Source organism: Microtus pennsylvanicus, chromosome 3 (genome assembly GCF_037038515.1).
Source record: "Microtus pennsylvanicus isolate mMicPen1 chromosome 3, mMicPen1.hap1, whole genome shotgun sequence".
Lineage (NCBI taxonomy): Eukaryota > Metazoa > Chordata > Mammalia > Rodentia > Cricetidae > Microtus > Microtus pennsylvanicus.
In genome coordinates, this window is record NC_134581.1 from 97,668,499 (window position 1) to 97,694,535 (window position 26,037).

A 26,037-nucleotide genomic window follows, 5' to 3' on the forward strand; every position below is an offset into this window, starting at 1 on the left:
GAAAGCAGCGACTCACTTTCGAGCCACCCACTGGAGGGAACTGTCACTCGATTCCCTTGCCAAGGGAAGGATCTTAAAAGCTGACTGAAGTTTAAAGGGGCAACTATGTTTTCATATATGTGTGGTTCAGAGGTGACTGGACAGGCCCTGAGCTGTGGGTGACCTCTGGTTACAACAGCCTGCTGTCCTCTTCAGTGTACTCTAGAAATGGTGGTGGGGAGGACAAGGAGAAACAAACGTAGAGCCTTGGGTATGGATCAGTGGCAGATTATACCCATGTCTGATCCTTTGCCACACACACACACACACACACACACACACACACACACACACACACCCCTTCTCGAGCTTATATAAACTCAGAAAATAAAAATGAAAATGTATAAAACAAAGAACTTAAAAGTTTTCAAATTTCTTTTCATTTTCCTTTTAACATTACTTACCATAGGAAAAATAAGAACTCTTAGATATTGCCAGCCTTTTGGCGAGTTACAAAATGAGTATTTTGAAGAAGAACCATCACCACTGTTTAGCAGAGGAAATAGAACCTTGGAGTTTATACAGTACAGCGTGGAACTTGGCCACCTCCACCCTGGAGCTGGCCTCGGTGCTCAGGTTTACAGTTCATCCCAGAGTCTTCAGCAGCAGCAATCTCCATTTGTCTCTGCTGAGACCTGGATGAAGAGAAGTGACTTCCACCTGCAGGCTATAGAAACATTTTAGGAAAATAGTTTCAGGTTTACATATAACCGAAATTTCAGCTGGATACTGAGGGCTGGTCTTCGGAAAGCTGAGCTCAGCCACCACTCTCCTCTACGGTGCAGGCGCTAGGTGCCCCAGCCACTAGCAGCCGTGGAGGAGTCGCCGCCACTGCTTAGATGAGGTCTTTCAGCTCTGCATCAGTCAGCTCATTCACCTCCATGATCCTCTCCAAGTGCTCCATGTAGCGGCTGTGGTCTTGCAGGAAGTGGGGGACTCTCATGTTCTCAGTAACTGCCAACCCTTTTAAGCGATCCACATCTTCATAAGATACCTGAAAAAAGGAATTGCTTTTTACAACTACAAGTTACATTCTGGAAGTAATTTTTTTTCTCCAGGACCTTAAATAATCAACCCTTCACCCAACTTTAAAGAAACTTGTTGAGTCATGAAAACCATACATGGAGCAGGGAATAGTGTCACACACCTTTAATCCCAGCACTCGGGAGGCAGAAGCAGGCAGATCTCTGTGAGTTCAAGGCCAGCCTGTCTACACTAGAGTTCCAGGACAGCCAGGGATTTACAGTGAGAGAGACCCTGTTTCAAAACAAACATGCCCATGAAAGTAGAAGGGGATCTAGTTGAGAAGAAAAAAACTTCTTATAATTCTTTAAGTTATTTTTACCTTTAAATTCCAAATCAAGGCTGAATTTATTTATTTTTGAGTTTGGGGTCTCTCACTATGTAGCCCTGTTGGCCTAGTACTCACTATATAGATGAGGCTGGCCTCAAACTCAGAGATCCGCCTGCCTCTGCCTCCCAGGTGATGCACCAAGCCTGTCCTGGTAAGGCTGATTTTCAATACTCCGACTTCTGATTACCACTCTTCCAGGGTTGGCAGGAAGTCTTTTTGAGAAGAAATCATAGTCATATCTCACTTCTATCTTATGATTCTTAATGTTTATATTTCAGTTATGTACTATCTGTACCCCTAAATGTAATAGTATCTTGTCTGCCACAGGACATATTGTATTGTTTACACACTTCCGGGTAATGGCAGTCCTGCCTTAAGCAAGATGCTAACTTTGAAAAACACCTTTTTTATGTACTGGAGCAGGGTGTGGGTGTACTTTAGTGCACTGGAAGGTGCAAGCACAACTTGGCAGTTGTCCGGCTTGGGCGAGTGCCTTTACCAGCAGAAACAGCGTGCCAGCCCAAATAGCAACATTTTTAAACAATATTGACTCATTTCCTGTTTTTATCATATTTTGATAATTTTTCTCATAGTGCTTCAATATAACAACATATATAGCCAATTAATCACCCTACAACAGCCTCTGTTTAAAAAAATTCAAAGCCGTTAAATAAGACAAGAAATGAGTAAACATAGTAAACAGTGCATGCCAAAAGAAAAGAGAAGCTGCAACCTGTGCCAAACCACCAAGCCATGAACAGAGGCATATATGTGTACCTGAAGGACATGAAACATGCTAGCCCAGTGAACACGCAAAGGATAAGAAAACAAAACAGCCTGGCAAGGAAAAGTTTCAGTGGTTTGGACAGAGAAAACCAGCACAACAATCCTTAAAGAAAGGTCTGATCCAGATAAGGGCTTTCGCTCTGCAACTGTGGCGCTGGCCGAGCTGAGGGAGCTGCACCAGACAAGGTGGGGCTTAGAACACAAAGAGCAGGGAAAGCTGCAGTGCGGCTGCAGGAGCGTAGGCACAGCTGTTGAGTCCCAGGCCACCCAGGGCTACATGGTGAGACTACGGTAGTTTAAAAGAAAATGTCCCCTAAATGGATTGTCACTATTATGAGGTGTGGCCTTGTTGGAGGAAGTATGCCACTGTGGAGGCGGGCTTAAGCTTCCCACAGTGTGACAGTCAGTTGACTTCCTGTTGTCTGCAAGGTGTGGTACTCTCAGCTCCAGCATCATGTCTGCCTGCACCCCGCCATGCTTCCTGCTATGATGATAATGGACTGAACTCTGAAACTGTAAGTGAACCACCCCAGTTAAATGATTTCTTTATAACAGTTGCCATCATCATGTTGATTTCACAGCAATAAACCCAACTAAGACGGAGACCCTATCTCAGAATAAATCAGTAAAATCAGAGAGTTACAGACAAGCTGCTCTCTTGTAAGGAGTGAATGTGGTCAGCTTGAGTGGAGGCCAATGCTCACTAACTGTCCCCAAATTCCTAGCGCCCGAGAATGACACTGAAATATATCTACCCTGCCTGTGCAGAGGCCAGGTGGCAGTGGATCTGTTTGTAACACGACTTCCTAAATAGACATATTTTAAACGTTTTTAAAAATGTGTTTGTTTGTCTGCATGTATGTGTGTGTATGACATATGTGACTGTACTTTTGAAGAGTAGAAGAGGGTTCCGGATCCCCGGGAACTGGAGTTATAAGCTGCCATGTGTGTGCTGAGAATGAAATCCAGATCCTCTGCCAGAGTAACAGGTGCTCTTAACCCATCTCTCCAGCTCCCTAAATAAATTTTCTAATGACTTATTTTTATTTGTATATATGCAGGTGTACATGTGTATGCAGGTGTGCACAGGTTTGCAGGTGTGCACAAGTATGCAGGTGTGCACAAGTGTGCAGGTGAGTGCAGGTGTGCGTGTGAGTGCAGGTGTGCATGTGTGTGCAGGTGTGCATGTGAGTGCAGGTGGGCATGTGAATGCAGGTGTGCATGTGTGTGCGTTTGAGTGCAGGTGTGCGTGTGAGTGCGGGTGTGCGTGTGAGTGCAGGTGTGCAGGTGAGTGCAGGTGTGCAGGTGAGTGCAGGTGTGCATGTGTATGCAGGTGTGCATGTGTATGCAGGTGTGCGTGTGTATGCAGGTGTGCGTGTGAGTGCGGGTGTGCAGGTGAGTGCGGGTGTGCAGGTGTATGCAGGTGTGCATGTGAGTGCAGGTGTGCATGTGTGTGCATGTGTGCACAGGTGTGCGTGTGAGTGCAGGTGTGCAGGTGAGTGCAGGTGTGCAGGTGAGTGCAGGTGTGCAGGTGAGTGCAGATGTGCGTGTGAGTGCAGGTGTGTGTGTGAGTGCAGGTGTGCATGTGAGTGCGGGTGTGCAGGTGAGTGCGGGTGTGCATGTGAGTGCGGGTGTGCATGTGTGTGCAGGTGTGCATGTGAGTGCAGGTGTGCATGTGAGTGCAGGTGTGCATTGTGTGCAGGTGAGTGCAGGTGTGCAGGTGAGTGCAGGTGTGCAGGTGAGTGCAGACATGCAGGTGTGCATGTGAGTGCAGGTGTGCAGGTGTATGCAGGTGTGCATGTGAGTGCAGGTGTGCATGTGAGTGCAGGTATGCAGGTGAGTGCAGGTGTGCGTGTGAGTGCAGGTGTGCGTGTGAGTGCGGGGGTGCTGTGAGTGCAGGTGTGCGTGTGAGTGCAGGTGTGCGTGAGTGCAGGTGTGCGTGTGAGTGCAGGTGTGCGTGTGTGTGCAGGTGTGCAGTGAGTGCAGGTGAGTGCAGGTGTGCGTGTGAGTGCAGGTGTTCGTGTGAGTGCAGGTATTCGTGTGAGTGCAGGGGTGCGTGTGAGTGCAGGGGTGCTGTGAGTGCAGGGGTGCTGTGAGTGCAGGTGTGCATGTGAGTGCAGGGGTGCTGTGAGTGCAGGTGTGCATGTGAGTGCAGGTGTGCGTGTGAGTGCAGGGGTGCTATGAGTGCAGGTGTGCATGTGAGTGCAGGGGTGCTGTGAGTGCAGGTGTGCATGTGAGTGCAGGTGTGCGTGTGTATGCAGGTGCCTACTGAGGTCAAAAGAAAGAATAGGTCCCCCGAAGTAGAGTTACAGGTGGTTATGAACCATTCCATCTGGGGTGCTGAGAACCAAGCTCAGGTCCTTTGCAAGAACAGCAAAGGATCTTAGGGACTGAGTCATCTCCCCAGATCCCCAGTTTCTGGAATATTTGAAGCACACTGTTATGACTTGTGTAGAAAGGATTCCTTTCAAATATCAGCATTCAATGTCAAAGCACTTGGTCATCTGAGTCTCCGATGGCCACATGCAACAAGATTGGTACTGTATTTTAATGTTATAATGAATTAATGATAAATTAGATAATATCCTTGCTCACGGGAGAGCTTAGCAAGGCAAAGTGCCACAACTACAGCTTCCTTCATACTTTTACAGAGAAACCCTTTTCATTTCATTTATTTATTGTGTACACAGTGTTCTGCCTGAATGTCTGCCTGCGGGCCAGAAGAGGGCACCAGATCTCATAACAGATGGTTGTGAGCATTAGGTGTTGGGAGTAGAACTCAGACCTCTGGAAGAGCAGCCAGTGCTCTTAACCGCTGAACCACCTCTCCAGGCCGAGAAAACCTTTTTAAAGATAGATATGGTAGTGCATGCCCAGAATTCTTGCAGTCACTGTCCAAAAAATAAAATAAAATAAAAAAGGCTTAGTGGTAGTGGCACACACCTTAACCTCAGCACTCAGGAGGCAGAGGCAGGTGGATCCTAGGACAGCCAGAGATACACAGAGAAACTCTGTGTTGAAAACAAAACAAGCTTACAGTCATCTTCAGCAGCACATCTATTTGGAGGCTATCCTGGCTCCAAGAGATCCTGGTTCAATAACAGACAAAATCCAAAAGCAAACCCAAAAAGGTGTTTTGTTTTGTTTTTTAAAAAGGATGCACATAAAAATAAGGTATTTTCCCAAATTCTCTATTCCTCTGTCTCTTACTGATCACACAGAAAGTTTCCTTCTGTTGTCACAATAAGAAACTTGTTCCAACAACAACAAAGTAACAAACAGTTTGAACTTGAGTGTTTGACTGCACAATGGAAGGAAAGGCAATGCTGACAGGGAGCGCTGGAGGGCTGGGTCGCTGTGCACTCACCTTGCCCAGGGCAGTCAGCAGATGAAAGTCTATGGACTCTCTGAATCGAAGGATTTGAAGGATTCCATCCAAGTACACCTGGTCTTTACTGAAACACCCTGGAGGAACCAGAACAATGTTTACTTTCTTTCTCTTTAAGAGACTATTTTATTTTTAATTGTGTGTGTGTGTGTGTGTGTGTGTGTGTGTGTGTGTGTGTGTGTGTGTGCTTTTGTGGTGTGTGTACCTCAGTATGGACACCTGAGGAGGCCAGAAGCCTTAGCTCTCTTGGCTGAAGCTGTGAGTTGCCCAGAGTGGGTACTGGGAAATGGACTCAGGCCCTCTGCACAATCAGCACACATTTCATTGCTCAACCATTTTTCCAGCCTCAGCGGTTACTTTTTATGTTTAAAGAAACATAAAATTGGATGCTAGCCATTTTCTTTACAAAGGAGCAGCTCTGTTTTTAAAATAGCCTACTTTTATTTTTTGAGACAGGGTCTCACACACTAGTTTTAGCTGTGCTGGCACTCTTTGTAGACCAGGCTAGCCTTGAGCTCTGAGAGATCCACCTGTTTCTGCTTTGTGCTGGGATTAAAGGTGTGCACCACCATGCCCAGTCCATGTTTGTTTTTATTCAGTTATTTTTACAACATAAAATGCAAGATCTTGGAAAGTAACAAAATAGTATTGATATTACACAGCCCAGTACTTTGACCTGAAGAACTCACTTCACTGCTTTTTGTTAATTAAAATGACATCCTCCCCAAATTTAAACACTGGGACTTAAAAGTCAGTGCCTTACAAACATTACCCCACCACACACCTGAGCATGAAGGTGATGCCTTGGTGTGATGCGGAGATAGGGTGAGAGGTCTTACGAGGGCACTATGGACATGAGGGGTTCTATTTTCCTCTGTTTGCTCTGTCCTGCCCTAACTCCTTCATAAAGATCATGACACTGGACACTGTGGTACGTTCCTGTGACTGCAGCTATTTGGGAGATTGAGGCAAAAGGATGTTGAATGCGATCGTCCTGGGTGAAATAACATGATACTGTTTTGGTTGATTAGCATTGTCTTGTTTTTGTTTTCATTTTTTTTAAAGATTTATTTATTTATTATGTATACAGTATTCTCAGTATTCTGTCTACAGGCCAGAAGAGAACACCAGACCTCATTACAGATGGTTGTGAGCCACCATGTGGTTGCTGGGAATTGAACTCAGGACCTTTGGAAGAGCAGGCAGTGCTCTTAACCGCTGAGCCATCTCTCCAGCCCCTTGTTTTCATTTTTTGAGACTAGAGTTCAGGCTCAGGAAACATCTCAGCCTGTAAAGAGCTCGCCTCTTAAACATGAGGACCTGAGTTCAATTCTAAAAACCTACATCTAAGAACTGTCAATGAAACTGACTCTTGTTGTGAAGCCCAGGCTGGCTTTGAAGGCACATCCATTTCCCACCTCAGCCTCCCAAGAGTGGAATTACAGGCATGTGCTATCACACCCAGCTAAAACTATGACTTAATGGTTTAAAAACCAGAAAGCCAAGATTGATCTACACAGGAAGTTCCTAGTCAGCCAGACTTACATTGAGATTCTATCTTAAAACAAAACAAAAACCTAACATCATGGGTTTGTACTCAGTTGGTACAGTGCATGCAGGGACCCCTGGCTTGGACTCCCAGCGCTACACAAACCTGATAGTGGTGCACATCTGTAATTCTAGAGGTAGAGAGATCAGAAGTACATAGCAAATCTTAAACCAACCTGGACTACCAAAACCTTGTCTCAGAAAAACATAAAACAGCAAAATGCCAACCAACCAACCAACCCCCCCCCACACACACATAATGGATACCTGTAATCCTGATACTCTGGAGGCAGAAGGAAGATGATCTCAAAGTCAACAACAGTCATAGCCACATAACTGCAAGGCTAGCTTGAGTCTCATAGTGAGCCCGACTCAAAATATAAATAACTCGAAATAAATACACTCTGTGATTTTTATATTGTTTCTCCCATGAAAGTAGGGATGACACCCAGAGTTTAAGGAATGTATAGGATTAGACCAGGCATGGTGGCACACACCTTTAATCCCAGAACTTGGGAAGCAGAGGCTGGTGAATCTCTGTGAATTTGAGACCAGCCTGGTCTACAGAGTGAGTTCCAGGACAGGCTCCAAAGCTACAACGAAATCCTGTCTTAAAACAAATAAACAAAATAATAGAAAATTTCATAGGTTTCTTGAGCTTTTAAAAAACAATATGTATGTAGACTATATTCTATATAGCCTCATATTAAGGAATTCTTGCTAATTTTATTAGGCATGCTAGTAGCACAGTGATTAGGAACGATACTGTTCTAATTACCTAGAGATACACACTGAGACATCCATGATATGATATCTGAATTAGATTTACATTGTTATAGGAAAGCAGGAACACTGAAAAGCAGATGATTCAGTAAGAATATATCAGTGGATGCTAAGCTCAAGTAATGTATTCATGAGGGCTCATTGAATTAAAATTGTCCTTGTTTTATATAAATTTCAGGATGTCTCTTTTTTTTGAGACAGGATTTCTCTGTAGTTTTGGAGCCTGTCCTAGAACTAGCTCTTGTGGACCAGGTTGGACTCGAACTCACAGAGATCCGCCTGCCTCTGCCTCCCGAGTGCTGGGATTAAAGGTGTGCTCCACCACCACCCGGCTCAGGATGTCTCTTTTAAAAAAGCTTTCAGGGGTGGAGTTGCTGCTCTTGCAGAAAACCTGAATTTGATTCCCAGCACCCACACAGAGGCTCACAACCATCTCTAACTCTAGCTTCAGGAGATCCGACAAACTTTCTGCACTTCATGGATACCAGGCATGCATAGATATACACGCAGGCAAACACCCATATACATACAAATTTTTAATTAAGATTAAAGAAAAAGTCAAAAGAGCTCGAGTGGCTTAGTCAGAGACATGCTTGCTGTGGAAGCGGGCCTGAGTCTGACCTCCAGCACCTCTGTAAAGAGCTGAGGTGGTCATGCATGCAGATAATCCCAGTGCGGTGAAGGCAGGAGACGGTGGATCTCTGGAACTTACTGGACAGCCAGTCTAGTAGAGCCCATGCTCCTAAGTCCAAGTCAGAGACTCTGTCTCAAAATATAAGGTAGGAAAACAAAGTTGGGTGGGCAGCACAGTCACTTCCTAGGTATGGAAGAGAATGCAGTTAAGGCCATTCTTGGGTATACAATTGAGACTTTGTCTCAATTATTTTTAAAATGGGGGTGGGGAGTACGGTGGTAGACCATGGTGGCACACGGTTTGAATCCAGCAAGTGTGAGTTCAAGGCCAACAAAGATTACAAATGGAGTTCTATGCTAGCTAGGGCTGCTTAGCAGGACTTGTCTGGGGAAAGCTTGAGGCAGCTCAGGGGGCTCACAGTGGGCTTACCATGTCCACCTGACTCCCTGAGTTCCAGCCCTGAAACCCATGTGAAAAGCTGGATGCAGTGGTAGCATCTGTAGCAGGAGCTTCCTGAGAAGCTTGGGGAGCCAAGCAGCCTAGTGCAGGTAATATGGCGGAAACATGCTGTCTCCTGTTTCTTCCTCAATAAAGTGGGAGGACAGAATGGATTCTCAAAAGCTGTCCTGTTCTACTGAGAACTCAAGAACAATGGCAAGGGGTTTTTGATCCTACTGCACGTACTGGCTTTGTGGGAGCCTAGGCAGTTTGGATGCTCACCTTACTAGACCTGGATGGAGGTGGGTGGTCCTTGGACTTCCCACAGGGCAGGGAACCCTGATGGCTCTTCGGGCAGACGAGGGAGGGGGACTTGATGGGGGAGGGGGAGGGAAATGGGAGGTGGTGGCGGGGAGGAGGCAGAAATCTTTAATAAATAAATAAAATTTTAAAAAAGGCTGTCCTGTTATCTCCACATGCATGCCATGGCGCCTGTGCACCTATACAAACATATCACACACACACACACACACACACACACACTAAAAAAATAAATAAAAATTTCTTCAAATAAAAACATACTATGAAGGTATATGGCACTTTGACAAGGATACTGGAAGCTGACTTCTGATCTTCACAAACATGTTTTCTCTCCACTAAAAACCTCAGACAGAAAGCTAGGAAAAACAACAACAAACCTAACCCTGCCTCCTGTATCCTCAGTATGGATAGGTGGCTGGAGATGTCAAATACAACATGATCAAGAAACTGAATGATAAAAATATCTGGAAAAAAAAAAGCCCAAGCAGATAGAAAGAAATACAAAGATCAACTAAACAAATTAAAAGATGTTCCACACCATAGTCATCAGGTAAACACAAATCAAGACTACAGTAAGATGCGGTTTCACATTTAAACCAATTGCTGGTTTAAACAATGAAAATTGCAAATGTTAGCAAAGATGTGGAGAAGACCATTTAACACTGGTGAGGGTGAGCCAGCAGTCACCCTGTTCCTGGACTATTCTACTCCTGGGCAGAGGTGGCCCGGGAAGCTGAGGTGAAGAGTTCAGCAGGAGGAGCTGTGGAGGAGATGTGTAGGCGGAGTAATGGAAACACAGCTGCACACGAGCACATAAACACAGCGGAGCGTTATTCCTGAGGGCCTAAAGATGGAAACTAACGAACAACCTCCAGATGGCAAAAGAATAAAGAATTATTTCAGCCACAGCATGAATCTGAAAGTGTCCATCCAGGTCTGGTTTCCCATGACATTAATCCCTGCACGCAGAGGCAGAGACAGGTGAATCTCTGTGAGTTTGAGGCCACCATGGTCGACAGAGTGAGTTCCAGGTCAACCAGGGCTACACAGTGAGATAGTTTCAACAAGAAAAACCAAAACTGGGGGGGGGGGGGGGGGAGGTCCTGATGATGGGAGGAATCCAGCTAAAAAGGATCACAAATTATAATTCTATTCATATGACATGTTCAAAGTAGGTAAATTTACAGAGAAACTGAAAGGAAAACCCGCTAAAAGTGCTGCCTGAAGGCTGAGAGAGAATATATGGGGCATGGATGCTAGTGGATATCTGTTTCTTGGGAGCCTGGGGAGGGGGATAAGGGCTGGGTGGAGAGAATATTCCAAAATTAGTGGTGATAACTGTGTGGCTCTATAATATTGAAAAAAAAAATGAAGCTTACATTTTAAATAGCTGAACTAATTGTAAGGCATGTACCATCCCCAGTATCTCAATAAAGGTGTCTCTAAAGGTTGGAGAGATGGCTCTGTGGTTAAGAATGCTTACTGCTGTTACAAAAGACTCAGGTTGGGTTTCCATTACCACATCAGGTAACTCAAAACTGCTGTAACTCAATTTCCAGGGATTCTGATGCCCTCGGGCCTCTGAGGGCACCAGGTACACACATGGTACACATGAACCCATAGAGGCACACACACATACACATAAGTAAAAATAAATCTTAGAAAATGAGAAAGAAATAGCAAAAAAAATTAATAGCTGGTTAGTGATTGGTTGATCAAGAAGGTTGTATGTGTGCTCATTCTATTTTTTAAGTTACAAAAATTTTTACATTTAGGGGCTGGAGAGATGGCTCAGTGGTTAAAGAGCATTGCCTGCTCTTCCAAAGGTCCTGAGTTCAATTCCCGGCAACCACATGGTGGCTCACAACCATCTGGAATGAGGTCTAGTGCCCTCTTCTGGCCTGCAGACATACAGGCAGAATATTGTATACATAATAAATAAATAAATATTAAAAAAAAATTTTTACATTTGTGTGTATATGTGTGTGTATCATAGTGCGCAAGTGGTCGGATCAGAAGGCAACTTGTAGAAGTCACCTCTCTCCTTCCACTGTGTGATGTCTCAGGGATCAAATTCAGGCCACAGGTTTGGCAGCTAGCACCTTTACCTGCTGAGTCATCTTGCTGGCCCTCCTGGCCTTTTAAAATCAGGGTCTCACTATATAGCCGGCTAGCCTTAAACCTGTTAGCCTCCTGTTTAACAACTAGCCAGACAGTCAGAATCCTGCCACTGAGGGACACTTACCTGGCTGGGAAGTATCAGTCCACCCTCTCTTGGCTCTTACACAGTAATCCCATCTTGTATTAGGGTCCTTGACAAACTTGCCAATATCTTTAAAGAGTTCACAGAAAGACATCTGGCTGGCTTGATACACTGTATAGTAAAGGAGGGCAGCCCTCCATAGGAAGGGGTCTTTTCTGAACAGGACGCTATGAATGCTGGCCAACCCTTCCTCTGTAGGGTTGTTTGGCTTTAGCTCATGTTTTTTGCGGCCAATCCAACTGTTCCATGGCTGCTGGAGGTTGTTAATTCCCCGAAAGTAATGCGTGCCTACAGAGAGAAAAAGTATGAATGACAGGCAATGACACTGTTTTGATACTTCCCCAAAGAAAATTTGCATTTAGGTCTGGAATATTCTCCCTCCAAGTCCTAAGTGCTAAAGGCTTGTCCCCAACATGGAGCTCCTAGGAGGTGGTAGGACTGAGGGTAAGGCCTAGTGACAGTGTGGAGTTTTTCCTCTGCCTTCTCTGCTGTCTTGGCCATGTTCGATGGCCACATACACCCACCATGATGTCTTACCAAGCTGTCTTACCAGGCTCAAAGGCAGTAAGGAGTTTAAACCTACAAAAACATCAGTCAAAATACACATTTCTTTTCAAGTTGACTGTTTTGGGCTATATGAGACCTTGTCTCAGAAAACAAATTTAAAAGTTAAAGAAAAAAATCCCCAAGCTCCTAAGGCCAGAAAAAGGTCTTTCACAGATCAAAGACCCAGATGCTCTCTTCATGTGTAAATTTTCTCTTCATGCGTACTATTTGTAAAGGGATACAAATATCTCTTTAAAGAGATAATACACCTTCCCTTCTCAGAAAGCAGCCTCCAGTATGGCTTGTGGGACAGCAGCCAGGGAGCATGTTAATCCTGACTGGTTCTCTGAGTCTTCACTCAGAGAAGGGTAACTTTTCCTTTTCTTTCCTAAGCATGCATCCCCTCAACTTCAGATGGAAGACTAAATCCCAAAGGACTGAAATGAATTTCCAAGAGTGTTCTAAAATTATAATTTGAAATGACATAAACTCCAAGTAAAGCTTAACAGCCTCATGAAATTTTACCAAATACTGCTAGGGAAAAGCCACACCCTCTGAAAGAATACTTCCTTAGGGGGATTCGTGACAGTAAAATGAGGACCTGGAAAGGGCTGTCCTACCTATCTCATGCCTTAGCATCCCCTCCAGCCAATGCTCTCGCGCAGTAGAAATATTGATGGTTAGAGTTGGACATCCATTTACCACTGTCATGGATGCCCTGGAAAGCAGGTCTTCAGTAAGATGAACTACAATCTAGGTAGAGAAAAAAAGCACATTTATACGGCTGGGAGGACAACCCAGTGGGTTAGGGCACTCAACATAAAGGCTGACAACCCAAGCTCTCCAAAACCAACATGTTAGAAGGAAAATCAACTCCCTAAAGTTGTTCCCTGTCCCCTGACCACCATACACACTGTGGCATGCATGTTCCCACAAACATACACATACAAATATATAATTATATAACATACACATGCACACACACACACAGATAGACTGGGAAAAGGGAGAAAGTTTTTACAAAAAATAATGGGCCCATACATTAACTAAGTTGAATTAAATTAAGTTGATAAAATGTATATCAGGTCACATTTGAACCTTCTAATCTTAACCCTCTGAGAATTTAAGAAACTTTACTGGACTGAAAAGAAAGTGAAGGAGGCTGGTTGTGGTAGCACACGCCTTTAATCCCAGCACTTGGGAGGCAGAGGCAGGGGGTTCTCTGTGAATTCAAGTCTACCCTGGTCTACACAGCCAGTTCCAGGACAGTTAGCAGACCGATAGCACGAGAGAGAGAGAGAGAGAGAGAGAGAGAGAGAGAGAGAGAGAGAGAGAGAGACCCTATCTTTAAAACAAAGAAAGTAGATGGCTGTGCTAAAGAAGACAGAACTACAATTTGTAATTTTAATGGTGAAGAAAGGGGTACAATGGGGACTAGGAGGATCAAGGCAAGAGGAACAAGGTCTAGTTGGCTACAGAGAGAATTCAAGGCCACCCTAAGCAATTTAGTAAAATTCTGTCTCAAGCAAAAAGAAGAGGGAATAGAGCTTCAAGGTAGCGTGCTTGCCCAAGGACCTGAGTTCAAGTCTCAGTGCTTTAAAAAAGGGGGAGGGAGTGACAAGATGGCTCAGTGGACAAAGGTGCTTGCCCTGCAAGATGGCAACTCAAGTTTGCCCCCCAGAATCCACACAGGGACTAGGAAGAACCAGCTCATGGGTGGGGAGTGGGGAGGACCTGTTCCTTGTCAGTGCCAAGGTTTTGAGACTGAGAATGAGACTGGTCTATCAATAAGAGAACACTGCAGCAAATTCTCTCAGTAATTCTTCCTGAGTAACACACAAAATACCATAAGCTGCACATATAAGAATCAAATAAGAGCAAAAGAAAGGTGGCAAGAGGCCAGTTCAATGAATTAAAGGGACTGATCAGACAAAACCTGCAGGGAAAAAAAAAACCACGTATGTGTCACTGACTGCAAGTGCCAATATCACAGCCAGGTCCCCAAGTCACCCACGGCCCATACCTCTCCTAGGCAGCCTTCCTTCACCATGTACTTCCTAACATGACTCCAGATTCGAGTTTTAGACAACAAGCTACCACCAGTAGCTTGTTCGAAGTTCTCATAACTTCCGTATTTCTGTAAAGTCAGCTCCATAATATTGATGGACTGTAAAAGAAAGGGAGATAAGGACAGTGAACAGCTCATGCCACTCTGAGACGAGACAAAGGGAGCTAATTATCACCTAATTTGTCAAGACTTGTTCAGATTTATTGATTACTGAATTAAGCTGCAATCCCAGCTGTGCATTTTTCTAAGTTTAAACAGTTCCCACCGACTTTTCCAAATTTGCAAATGTTCTTCTTGCTGCATTGCATTCATGGTCTACAGAGTCAGATCCTCCCAGGGCTGCACGGTGACCGTCTACAAAGGTCCAAAGGGAGAAGGCTGGTGAACAGCACTCTCTTTCCTGTCCTCTCATGACTTTAGCCAGAGCAGAGGCTAAAAACCGCACATCATGCCTACACCTGCTGCTAGGAAAAGCTGGGCAAAGAGGGTTCTGGCTCCTGGACAAGATATAGTGTGGCTTCCAAGAACTCCAATCTAAATAAAGTGTGTCTCTACGTCAGTTAATATGCTATAAGTACCGTTTAAATAAAGGGAAAAAGTCCTTTAAAACATACAAAATAACCAGTCCTCTGTAACAACCTATAAAAATCTGATTACAATGCATTTATTTATCTATTTATTCTATGTTACGGGTGTTTGCCTGATGGATATCTGTGCACCACTTGCATGCATCTTCTATTGCCTTGCTTTGTTTTGTGAAAAGTAACAAGAACATTTTATTCAAAAGGAAGGCAAAAGTACTAGTCAGAAATACAGACATCAGGCCACAAGAATGAAAGAGTACTTAAGTGCCAAAAGCTACTTTTTATTCTGGTGCCAAAAAATAGTAAAACAAAATCACAGTCTTAAAATCCTTCCATCTTTCATCCAGGGCAACATATCATCTACTTCCCATCACCCTAAAAGGTTGAGACCTTTTCCCAACACACACAGAAAAGGTGAAGACTACTAAAAATCTGGTGATAAAAACAAATCATCAGAGCCTCAAGAGAACCACAGGATACAAAAATGTAAGTCAGAAGAAACCTGTTCTTTTTTTTTTTTTTTTTTGATTTTTTGAGACAGAGTTTCTCTGTAGCTTTTGGTTCCTGTCCTGGAACTAGCTCTTGTAGACCCGGCTGGCCTCGAACTCCCAGAGATCCGCCTGCCTCTGCCTCCCGAGTGCTGGGATTAAAGGCGTGCGCCACCACCACCCGGCAGAAACCTGTTCTTCAAAGATCTTTTGGGAAGGAAAAAATCCCCCCATATCTGGCTGCTCTTGAGAGGCCCCAGCCTGGCTCCGGGCGCGCACACAATGGCCCACATGGTCTGTAACTCTAGTCCCAGGGGATCTAACACTCTCTTCTGGCCTCCGCAGGCATCCATGCATGAAGCGGACTTACCAACATACAGGGAAAATACCCATACACATAAAAATAAATACATCTCTTTAAAACCACACATAGGCATACAAAGAAATCTTTAAGAAAATCTATGAAAAGAAATCTTATTTCTGGGCTCTTGTGGACTGGAAAGGAACTAATTGAGAAACAGTTACAGGGTCATTACATGCCCTGTGCTGCCAGGCTGTCTCCCATATTCCAGGTGTGTCACTGTGACCAATCACTGAAGTGTGACACCCAGTGGTGGGTGTAATAACAATGACAATCTACGTCATAGCTGAGAAAATGCATCAACCTTTGTCGTCGGTCACCTATTACATCATCTCTCTGTGGTTCCATTCTTTATTAAACAATGCACTTGAATGTCATACCAGGAGGGGACAATCACACCACAAATGTAGCAACGCACAGATACATCCCTAACCAACTAGGACGATATCAGAAAGTTACCACATGACAAACTACTCCTGAAAGCCTTGTTATTCAGCGTGGCCGAGGGCAGAGACACTGGAGTAGTCAGGCTGTCCTGAAATGTAGACCTTAATGCTCATCTTTAAGCCTATTAAATCAGAACCTGGGTTTGGCTTGTTTGTTTTTGTTTTGGTGGTGGTAGTGTATCGAGACGGGGACTCAACGTATACAGATCAGACTGATCTCAGTTCACAGAGCTCTGCCTCCCTCTGCCTCTTGAGTGCTGGGACTAAAGGTGTGAAACAGCATGCCAGCTTTCAAACCCTGCTTTTGAAACAAGGTTCCCAGATGATTCAAATACAGTAAAGTGCAAGAAATATGCAGAACTGTAAGCAGGCACAGGAGTCCCCGTGTGCTGATTGCTTTGTATGACAACTAAGATGACTAAAAGTACAAAGTAGCTGTAGTGAGCCGGACAGGATCGCCATGACAAGATGGCGCAGACACCCTGTCTTGTTTGTTACAAACAACTTCATATTTGGCTATTCCACTGAGAGCTGCGCTTCCCAGCTTCCCGCATGCGCGGTGGATGTAGATTCTTGAGCCTATCCCGATGCGGTCTGGTGTCAGCTGTTGGTGGCAGCCAATCACAGGGCGACCCGTGTGCCAATTCCCTATTTAAGCGGCTGCCTAAGTGCACCCCCTCCCCTTCGCTTCCTGCCCTTCGCTTCCCTTCGCTTCCTGCTGCCTCTCCCCTGTGCTCCCTGCCCCTTTGCTCCCTGTCCCCCGTTTTCCTGCCCCCTCGTTCCCTGCCCCCATCAATCAAGGGCACTCCAGTAAAGCGTGATCTGAGTGGAATCCTGGTGTGGTGGTCGTTCTTCCGTCACCGGTCAAGAAGCCCGCCACAATTAGCAATAATTAAAACCAGATCAACAAGGACATTTTACATACTCCAGTGAAGAGTGTGGGAGCTGGGCTTTAAACACCGCAGAAGAGAGTGAGTGTCCCCTCTGTATTGGAGAGACAGACCTAAAAGAAGTTTAAATTTTTTGGTTGTAGTTTATGCTTATGCTTTTCAAATGTTTTTCTTTCCATATTTAATTTTTCCTTTATTATTCCTCCAACGGTCTTCTTTAAAGCATGCACTTAGGATGTGGTCATCTGCTTACTACACAGGTGTCCCTTATATTGATACCCTTGTCAAAGAAGAAGTACAAATAGTGGTGTGTGTTCAAGAGGATACAAAACAGAACACCATTTCCTCCACCCCATCTTGACTTGTCCGACACCACCATAGCAGCAATACTATATAGGGTTACACTGATGTTTCCAAAAAGCTTGTTTAAATATTTCACACCAACAATTGGGACTGCAGATACATCTTGCCTGGTAAGCATGGAGTCTCAGGTCTGATGCAGTACTGCATTAAGTAAAAACAGACAGACAGACAGACAGACAGACAGACAGGGGTCTGTAATCCCCGCACTGGGGAGGTCAGAACTTCACAGGCATTCTCTGTTAGAGAGTTTGAAGCCAATCTGAGCTACAGAAGACCATGTCTTTAAAAAGAGAAGTCCATCGTATGTGGCTTATATGGACACAGTATTTAATATCTACTAGATGCTCAAAAAATAATTTTGCTTCTTCCTGTCATCAGTAATTCTGAATGTTGGAATCTCTGCCCCCAGAATCGAAAGGTAAAGAACATGCCTGAACAGAAGAAGAGGGCCAGGTTTTCCTGTTTTTTTTCCTCTCTCGGAGACAGTTTTCTGTAGCTAAGACTGGCCTCAAACTCCTAACCCTTCTGTCTTTGTCTCCAAAGTTGGGATTGCAAATGTATGTATCACAATGGGCTCTATTTTCCTGTGTGTCCACATTCTCAATACAGATGTGGGATGCAGAGCATCAGTACAAGTCAATGTACCAGTCAACAAGTCTCAGAGGCAGCTCAACTTTATAATTAGAAATAAATCTATCACATTTTCCAGACAACATTTACATTTTCTTCTTTTTTAAGTTTTTTTAAAAAATATTTTTAATGTGTTTTGCCTCGATGTATCTGTGCATCACGTGTGTGTTTGTGCTTGCAAAGGCCAGAAGAAGGCATCAGACCCCTGGAACTGGAGTTTTAGATGGTAACTATGTGGATGCTGGGAACGGAAGAGGATACAGTGCTCTTAACCATTGAACCATCTCTCCAAGGCCTAGATTCTTTTAAAAGTAAGCAAATTTCTTACTGATGGCAGGCAGACAGGAATTCTAAAATATGAAAAATGAAGAGAAAACTACTTCATATCCACTAGGCTGACTATAGGAAAAACCAAAAACAGAACAAGAACACAACAAAAGCTGATGAACATGTAGAGAAACCAGAACCTCTAGTCACTACTGAGTGATAGCAGCCAGTGGTAATCATTTTGAAGTTCATTGTAAGGTTAAAACTAGCACAAGACATCTAAGTAATTTATCTACAAAATGGAAATCTTTTTCTCTATAAAATGTCCACCATTGTGTTTGAGGGGATGACAAACTTCCTAAAAAATTTCCGTGTCTGCTAACTGATCTGCTTTTAGTTTACTTGCTGATTTTGTCTTCAGTTTAGTAACCGTGAAGTCTGACCATCAGTAGTCATAGGCACTTCCACAGTTGTGAGCTAACAAAGCAATTTCTCCTCTCAAGTGCAGTCCCCGTCAGTGAAAGCCTTGCACACTGGAGGCACGGGTACACAGGCATGTGAACCCGCCAGAGGGCAGTTAGGTTTGCCTCTTTGCTGGCAACACGGAGATGCCAAGTCCTTGCCCTACTTACCTTACAGAATTGCTGTACGGACACAATGGAGATGGGAAGTGAGCATGCTTTGTAATCTGCTTCCAGAACCCACTGGACAGTGTTGAATTTGTCACAACTTCTAGTCTTTAATTCTAGAATTCGGGGTAAACATTTTACCCTCTAACTTTTTTTGGTTTTGTTTTTGGTTTTTTTGAGACAGGGTTTCTCTGTGTAAAAGCCCTGGCTGTCCTGGAACTAGCTCTTGTAGACCAGGCTGTCCTCAAACTCACAGAGATCAGCCTGCTTCTGCCTCCCGAGTGCTGGGATTAAAGGCGTGTGCCACCACTGCCCAGCTAAAAATTTCTTTAATTGAAAAAAATTCTGGCTGTATTAGGTAATGAGCCTGGGGCCTCATGCACTCTAGGCAAGAGCTCCAGCACCGAACTACAGCCATAGGCTATCTTAGTGAGCTATGACTGCCAACTTGACACAGCCTAGAGCCATCTGAGAGAGAAACTGCCTAGTCTAGATTATCCTGTGACAAGTCTGGGGAAATGTCATGATTGTTAACTGATGTGGGAGGGCCTAGCCCACTGTAGGTGGCACCATTTCCTGGGTAGGTAGACCTGGGATATATAAAAAAAGCTAGGGAAGTATGACCCTGCCTATGAGTGAGCCATCAAGCATACTTTTCCCATGATTTCTGCTGCATTCCCTTAGCTATGGCGAGTCCCTTGGTTAGAGTAATGCTTCATGGAATAGCAAGCAGGCCTGCCTTCCAACTCCAGCCCTGTGTGTGCGTGCATATTGTTCCTTGGGAGCTATCCACCATGATTTTGGTTTGTTGACTTCGGAACGTACACATTCCTCCTGTTTGCAGACCAACAAGCTGCAGAGATCTGTGATTATAAGTGGAGCTTTTTACATGAGCTTGGAGATCACACTCAGGTGTTCATGCTTTAGTACCAAGCACTTTACTGACTGAGCATCTCCACTGCCACCAAGTCTTTTTCTTTACATCAATGCTGTCTAAACCATTTCCCGGAAGTCATCTACATAATGTCATATTGAAAGATTTCATGCTCAAATGAGTTTAGACAACGTTAGATTACATAAAGTCACAATACTCTTAAGTCACTATTGTGACAGCTGTGCCAGGGCGCCTTGGCAATGAATAGAACGTGTGCGAAGCAATGCACAAACTCTCTCCTCTCTCTAAACTCAGAACGAAAAGCAACATTTCAAACCTACATGAGTTTTCCAATGGTGGTCACTTCTTCTTGGCAACAAATTTGACAAATAAATACTTGTAATTGCTTAATCAGATCATCAGAGCCAAATTTGAGGGGATGTAATAATAAACTTACATAGCGCTGCCCACAGTAGTGGCCACACCACGAGGTCTTCAATGTAAGCAGTAACTATTGTGTAAAGTACTGCATAACATACTCAGGAAAGACAACGTAAGAGCACTTTAAAAAATCTCTATGCTGTAACCAATATACAAACAGTATGTAGGCTGGAGTTGACCCATGGATCACTAAAATTGGGCCTTCTCTAAAATTATACCCACCAGGAAAAAGAAATATTAATTTGTCTAGCTGTTATTCATTCAAACTTAAGCCAACTCCTGTGTCAATCACTATTACTTTCATATTTCAGAATCTAAGTTCATCTCCTGCTATTAGGCTGGCAGAGATGACATCTAAACACACATAATGATACTCTGAATGTGTTACAAAGAAAGTATTGTGGAATCATGGGAAAATGCAAGTAGATGTGGGACATTAGAGGAAACAAGCTATTACAGGCAGAGGGGATGGTTACTGTTAAAACACACAGGGAGCAAAGACAGTGAATCCTGGTCTGGGGAAGCTCAGTGCAGGGAACTGTGCTGAACCCAGTGATGGCTGGAATATGTAACCTACCCTGTTAGTAAGGAGGTGCTATCTAGGAGAAAAGGCAAAAGGAAACTTGACAGCTATAGCAGTGGATAAATGCAATGGCAGGTACTTGTACAAGATGCTCTGAGGGATAGCACTAACTGGTGAAAGGCTTTGCAGTTTGGACTTAGGGGCCGAGAGAGTGCCTGACAGCCGACATGGTAGAAGAAAACAGACTCCCACAAATTGCTCTCTGGCTCCACACATGCACCATGGCATCTGAGTACTCCAACAAAAACAGTATTTTTTTTAAAGCTTTTTGATTTCAATATAAAATTTTAGGAAGCCTGAACTGTTGCTGGTAGGGAAAGTGACATGACCAGATCTGAACCTTAGGAAGACCTGACAGCCACGCGGGAAGCAGGGAGGAGACTAGGGCAGAGACCACTTCTGCCAACAGTCAAGTTTGCCATAACATAAACTGCATTATAATAAGAAGAAACATCCCAAATACCGATAAACCATTCTACCTATCCACAGACCCTAGACATTGAGTCCTGTCCAAAGTCAGACATAGGAGGGGAATGCCACTAGCCCGTTCCTCTTCTATGTTCTGTGTGGTCAGGGCTGGAGGTGGACTGGGTGTATACAAAGGTGAGAGGACATGAGAATGTGATGGCTATTAGGGTATTTGTAAACAGCATAATAGTGCAGACCATTCCCTCACACCTCCAACGGAACAAGCAGCTTCCTAGTAAAGCCTGTTGGAGCGCATGCGCTACCACTCCCAAAGGTCAATGTGCAAAGCCTTCAGTGCCGCATCAACTCTGGTGTGAAAGAGAATTTTTTTGTTATGAGGTTAAGAAATGACACCACTTCTCCTCTATGTAGTATATAAAATTTCCAAGGGACATAGTAATCTCCAAATAACCTATTAGAAAGCCTTATTATGTTGAGGTATGTGTAAAAGATTTGTGATCTTCTAAATAGAAAAATGTGTCATCTGGAGAGAGGTGTAATTGAAAAACTTGGTTTCTTTTCTCTTCTATTTTTTAAGACAGGGTTTCTTGGTCTCTCTACATAGTCCTGGCTGTCCTGGAACTCACTACGAAGACCAGGATGTCATGGAATTCACTGTGTAAACCAGGCTAGCTTTGAACTACGTAGTCCTGGACGTCCTGGATCTCACACAGTTCTTTCTGCCTCTGCCTCTGAGATTAAAAGCCTGAACCACCACACCCACCCCTAGGTTTCTGGAAAGTTTAAATATATCCAAGAGCAGGAAGACTGAGGCTACGCCAGTTTCTAGCCTATCTAGACAGAGCTCACCAAACTGTCCTGGCTCATAGTCCAGCCTGCTGCCCAAACTGGACACCCTGGTGGCTTAGTCCCGGAACTCCTTGACCACTGCCAGGGAGACCAGTGGGAATGGTCAGAGTCTGCATGCCACCTTGGCCCACTCTGGTAGGCTGATTGCTCTCCAGTTCATGACCGTAGTGTCTCCAACAGCAGAGAGACTGCCTCGGACATGCCCAGAGTAGGAGGCTCACGACACTGCTGCTGAGTCCTGGAGGCCTCTTCGTTTTCAGGGCCGGGCAGGGGAGATGTGTGACTTCGTATTATAACTCAGATCCTGCAGAGGGTTTTAATCATCATTTTCTACATTCTGTGATTTTTCTTTCAACTTGATTAAAGTGCCTTAAAAAGTAAAACTGGAATAGATTCCATTTCCCCGCTTGTGGTATTTAAGGTACAAGCCAGCTAGGATTACTGGTGCTATTTAGAAACCTGGGGTAATTCAAATACATTTAATTACTGCAGATGAAAGTGGGTTAACATGACAGTAGAGCCTCAGGGCAGCCAGTGTTAACTGCCTTCCAAAGAAATGATAGAGAATTCATTTTGATGTGAAATGGTACTTTCCTGCACAATGCACAGGGATGCTGTATACTGGGCTTCATATTAAAGAATAGTGGTACATAAATCTCAGTTGGCATTTTCAGCACTGAGGGAAAATAAATAAATAATATATTTACAATTATAAAATTTAAATTTATGGCCGGGTAGTGGTGGTGCATGCCTTTAATCCCAGCACTCAGGAGGCAGAGGCAGGCGGATCTCTGTGAGTTCGACACCAGCCTGGTCAACAAGAGTTAGTTCCAGGACAGGGTCCAAAGCTACAGAGAAACCCTGTCTCCAAAAAAAAAAAAAAATCAAAGTTGATTTAGTAACATTCTTGACAAAAAACAGGGGGTATAGGAGTCACTGTCAACTAAAAAGAACAGCAAAGTAGGTTTGGGATGTAGCTCAGTTGGTAGAAGATGAAGTCTAGAGTTTGATCCCCAGCACCACAAAAAGTAAGCAGACAGGTCGGGTGGTGGCCCAGGCCTTTTATCCCAACACTCGGTCACCATCTTTTCTGTTTGTCTGCTTTTGTGTTGTGAGAAACAGAGGCAGGAGGATCTCTGTGAGTTCAAGGCCAGCCTGGTCACAGAGTGAGTTCCAGGACAGGCTCCAAAGCTACACAGAGAAACCCTGTCTTGAATCACCCCCCCCAAAAGGTAAGCAGACCTTTTAAGAGAAGGTCAAGGTCACCTCCCTATGTGGGGGGGCTCTAGGCCAGGCTGGGCCACCTGAAATCCTGTCTGAACCACAAACAGAAGGGTGAGTGCTCACTGAAAAATACAAAGGCAAGAGTAAGGGAGTTCTTTTACCAAGGAAAATACATAGCATATTTGAAATCATTTTAGGAATTTGAGAACACTTTATAAGCTATGTGTGATAACACACTCCTGTGATCCCAGGAGTTAGATTCTATTTATTTTTAATAACATTGTACATGAGGGTGGCACACACATGAAGTCAGGACAGTCTGCAGGAGTCAGTTCTCTCCCTCCTAACCTTGTGGATCTTCGAAATCGACTGACCTGAGGTTGTAAGACTTGGTGGTGGGCACCAATACCTGCTGAGCCTTCTCACCAACCCAATCCCAGCACTTGAGAGGTGGAAGCAGGAATATCTGGAGTTCAAGACTAACTTCAGCCCTGCCGCAAATCTGAGGTTAACCTGGGTTACTGGATCCTGTCTCTGATACTTTTGTGAAGGGATGGTGGTGTTAGAACAATTGCTTAGCATGTACAAGACCCTGGGTTTGATCTCCTGTACTCCAAGGAGAAAAAACTGACTATAAAACAAACAGTAAAGTCTACCTAACCTTCATCTGTAGGCTAGCTAATGAACCACAATTTCACAACTTCCAAATCAAAGCACAGAATCAGAAGTGGTTCCCCAAGTATAGTGTCTTTTAGTCAGAGAACACAGTGTAGTCTTTGTATATTTTGATTAGTGCAACACAGTTCTCATGGACCAAAAACACGAGCAAAAACACTCACCTGCAGATTTCTTATCACATAGTTACCCATCCTTGGTGGTGGTTGATCACAGAGGATAGTAAGGTGTCTCTTTTTGCTTATAAAATGGTAGGTAATTGCTTTTACTACATAACCATGATACACTACTACAGAAGTGGCATTTTACCTGCTTAAGAAATCGGTCAGAGGCGTTGCTGTGTTTGGCTAACACACCAGGCAGAGCGGGGTTGGCATATTCAAACTGAGGGTTGTAAGTATAGTCCGACTTGAAGAACCGTAGCTTTTCTTTCTCCAGGTTGATGGGCTTTATGGCAGTAAGGATACAGAGCTTCTTCCCAGAAAGCTCGTCTCCCTTCTCAAAGCTTCTACACAACTGAGGCTGCTGCTTGGGCTTTGGGACGGGGGTGACACTGCGGCGGCTCACCTTGCTTTTCGGTTTAGGTGGCAGTGCTAGGCCGCTCCCTGTAACAGAGATACCACGGGTAAACTTTACAGGACTTGGTACTGGACTAGGGACAAAAAGAGAAGACTGCCTGTCCAGGCAGTACCAAGTACCACTGGTGCTGGTCACAGGCACCAGGGCTGTCATCCTGTGAGAATCTTTGCTATGAGAGGAACTAGGAGATTTGCTGGGCTTTCTACGTCTTTTGGAGAAGGTAGAGGAAAACTGCTTTTGTGAATGGTGCTTTCTCTCCTCCTTGCTTTGTAGTAGAACATTGTAACTACTGGTTCCAGTTGTAAAAGTGTCCTTGAGCACTCCAGAGGACAAACTTGAAAAGCTTCTTTTGCTGTCAATGATCAATGCCTCTTCTGCATTTAGAACAGACTTCTTAGCAAGTTCATGCTCAGGCCAGTGAAGCTTTTCTGTGATACAAACAAAACCAAAACAAAGAAACAATAGAGATGCCAGATGAAGCAAACTGCTCATTAGATGGAAAGTATCCTGAAGGTTCTGTGTATAACTTGCAAACATCTTTAGGAATGCTATTCTAAATATTAAAAGGTCATATTATGATCCATAAATTATATATCAAATTGTTGAGCTATGTATGTGGTCAAAGTCTAAAAGCACATGCAATGATGCATAAGAATACTCTAAATACCTCACTACTGTGAACTTCACAAGGATAGATTTTATAATATCAAAGCACCATCCAAGACACTCCCAAGGTAAATACAATCTTGACATTTGGAACTAAATACAAAGATAGCCACCAGTAAAAGCAGACTGCAGGCTGTGGCCCCTCCCACCTGTAATCTCAGAACTCAGGAGACTGAAGCAGAAGGACTATCTGGGGTCTGAGGCCAGCCTGGACTAACTAGTGAGTTCCAGCCCAGAGTTACAGAGGAAAACCTTATTTATCTTAAAAACAAACAATAGCTGGGAATGTTGGCACATGCATTTAATCCTAGCACTTGGCAGGCCGAGGCAGGCGGACCTCTGAGCTCCAGATCAGTTGCTGGAGTTCCATGAAAACCAGGCTACACAGAGACAAACAACTCAAACCAAATAAACACCCACTTCCAAAAAGCAAAACTCCCAAAATACAAACACAGCAGTGTCATGAATAATCTTTCTGTGTGCTGTGAAGATGTGTCCCTTGGATTGGTTTAATAAAGAGCTGAACGGCCAATAGCTAGGCAGGATTTGGGGGCAGAGAAGATGCTGAGAGGGAGAAGAGCAGATGGGTGAGCCAGACGCGGCATAATGGGAAAGGACATAATAAAGATGAGGTAACGAGCGCATGGGAGAACACAGATTAAAAAATATGGGCTAATTTAAGTTATAAGAGCTAGTTAGAGCCGGGCGGTGGTGGCGCACGCCTTTAATCCCAGCACTTGGGAGGCAGAGGCAGAAGGATCTCTGTGAGTTCCAGGCCAGCCTGGTCTACAAGAGCTAGTTCCAGGATAGGCTCCAAAGCTACAGAGAAACCCTGTCTCGAAAAACAAACAAAGAGCTAGTTAGAAAGAAGCCTAAGCTAAGGCTGAGCTT

At 44.2% G+C, this 26,037-nt stretch overlaps 1 protein-coding gene across 5 annotated transcripts in view; it reads right to left on the reverse strand.

The window, feature by feature from the left end:
* Positions 1-396: 396 nt before the first annotated feature.
* The window catches only part of Matcap2 (microtubule associated tyrosine carboxypeptidase 2), a 36,471-nt gene continuing 10,830 nt past the window's right edge, over positions 397-26,037 (reverse strand). The window contains exons 2-7 of one of the 5 annotated variants that reach the window (XM_075966520.1): positions 24,211-24,908; positions 14,124-14,267; positions 12,721-12,853; positions 11,537-11,842; positions 5,547-5,644; positions 397-1,033 (exon numbers count right to left, since the gene is read on the reverse strand). In XM_075966520.1, the coding sequence (XP_075822635.1) occupies positions 875-1,033; positions 5,547-5,644; positions 11,537-11,842; positions 12,721-12,853; positions 14,124-14,267; positions 24,211-24,908 (1,538 nt within the window). In that variant the 3' untranslated portion in view covers positions 397-874. The remainder of the gene's footprint in view (positions 1,034-5,546; positions 5,645-11,536; positions 11,843-12,720; positions 12,854-14,123; positions 14,268-24,210; positions 24,909-26,037) is intronic. The other 4 variants (XM_075966524.1, XM_075966521.1, XM_075966522.1 and 1 more) reach the window with 4 other exon arrangements.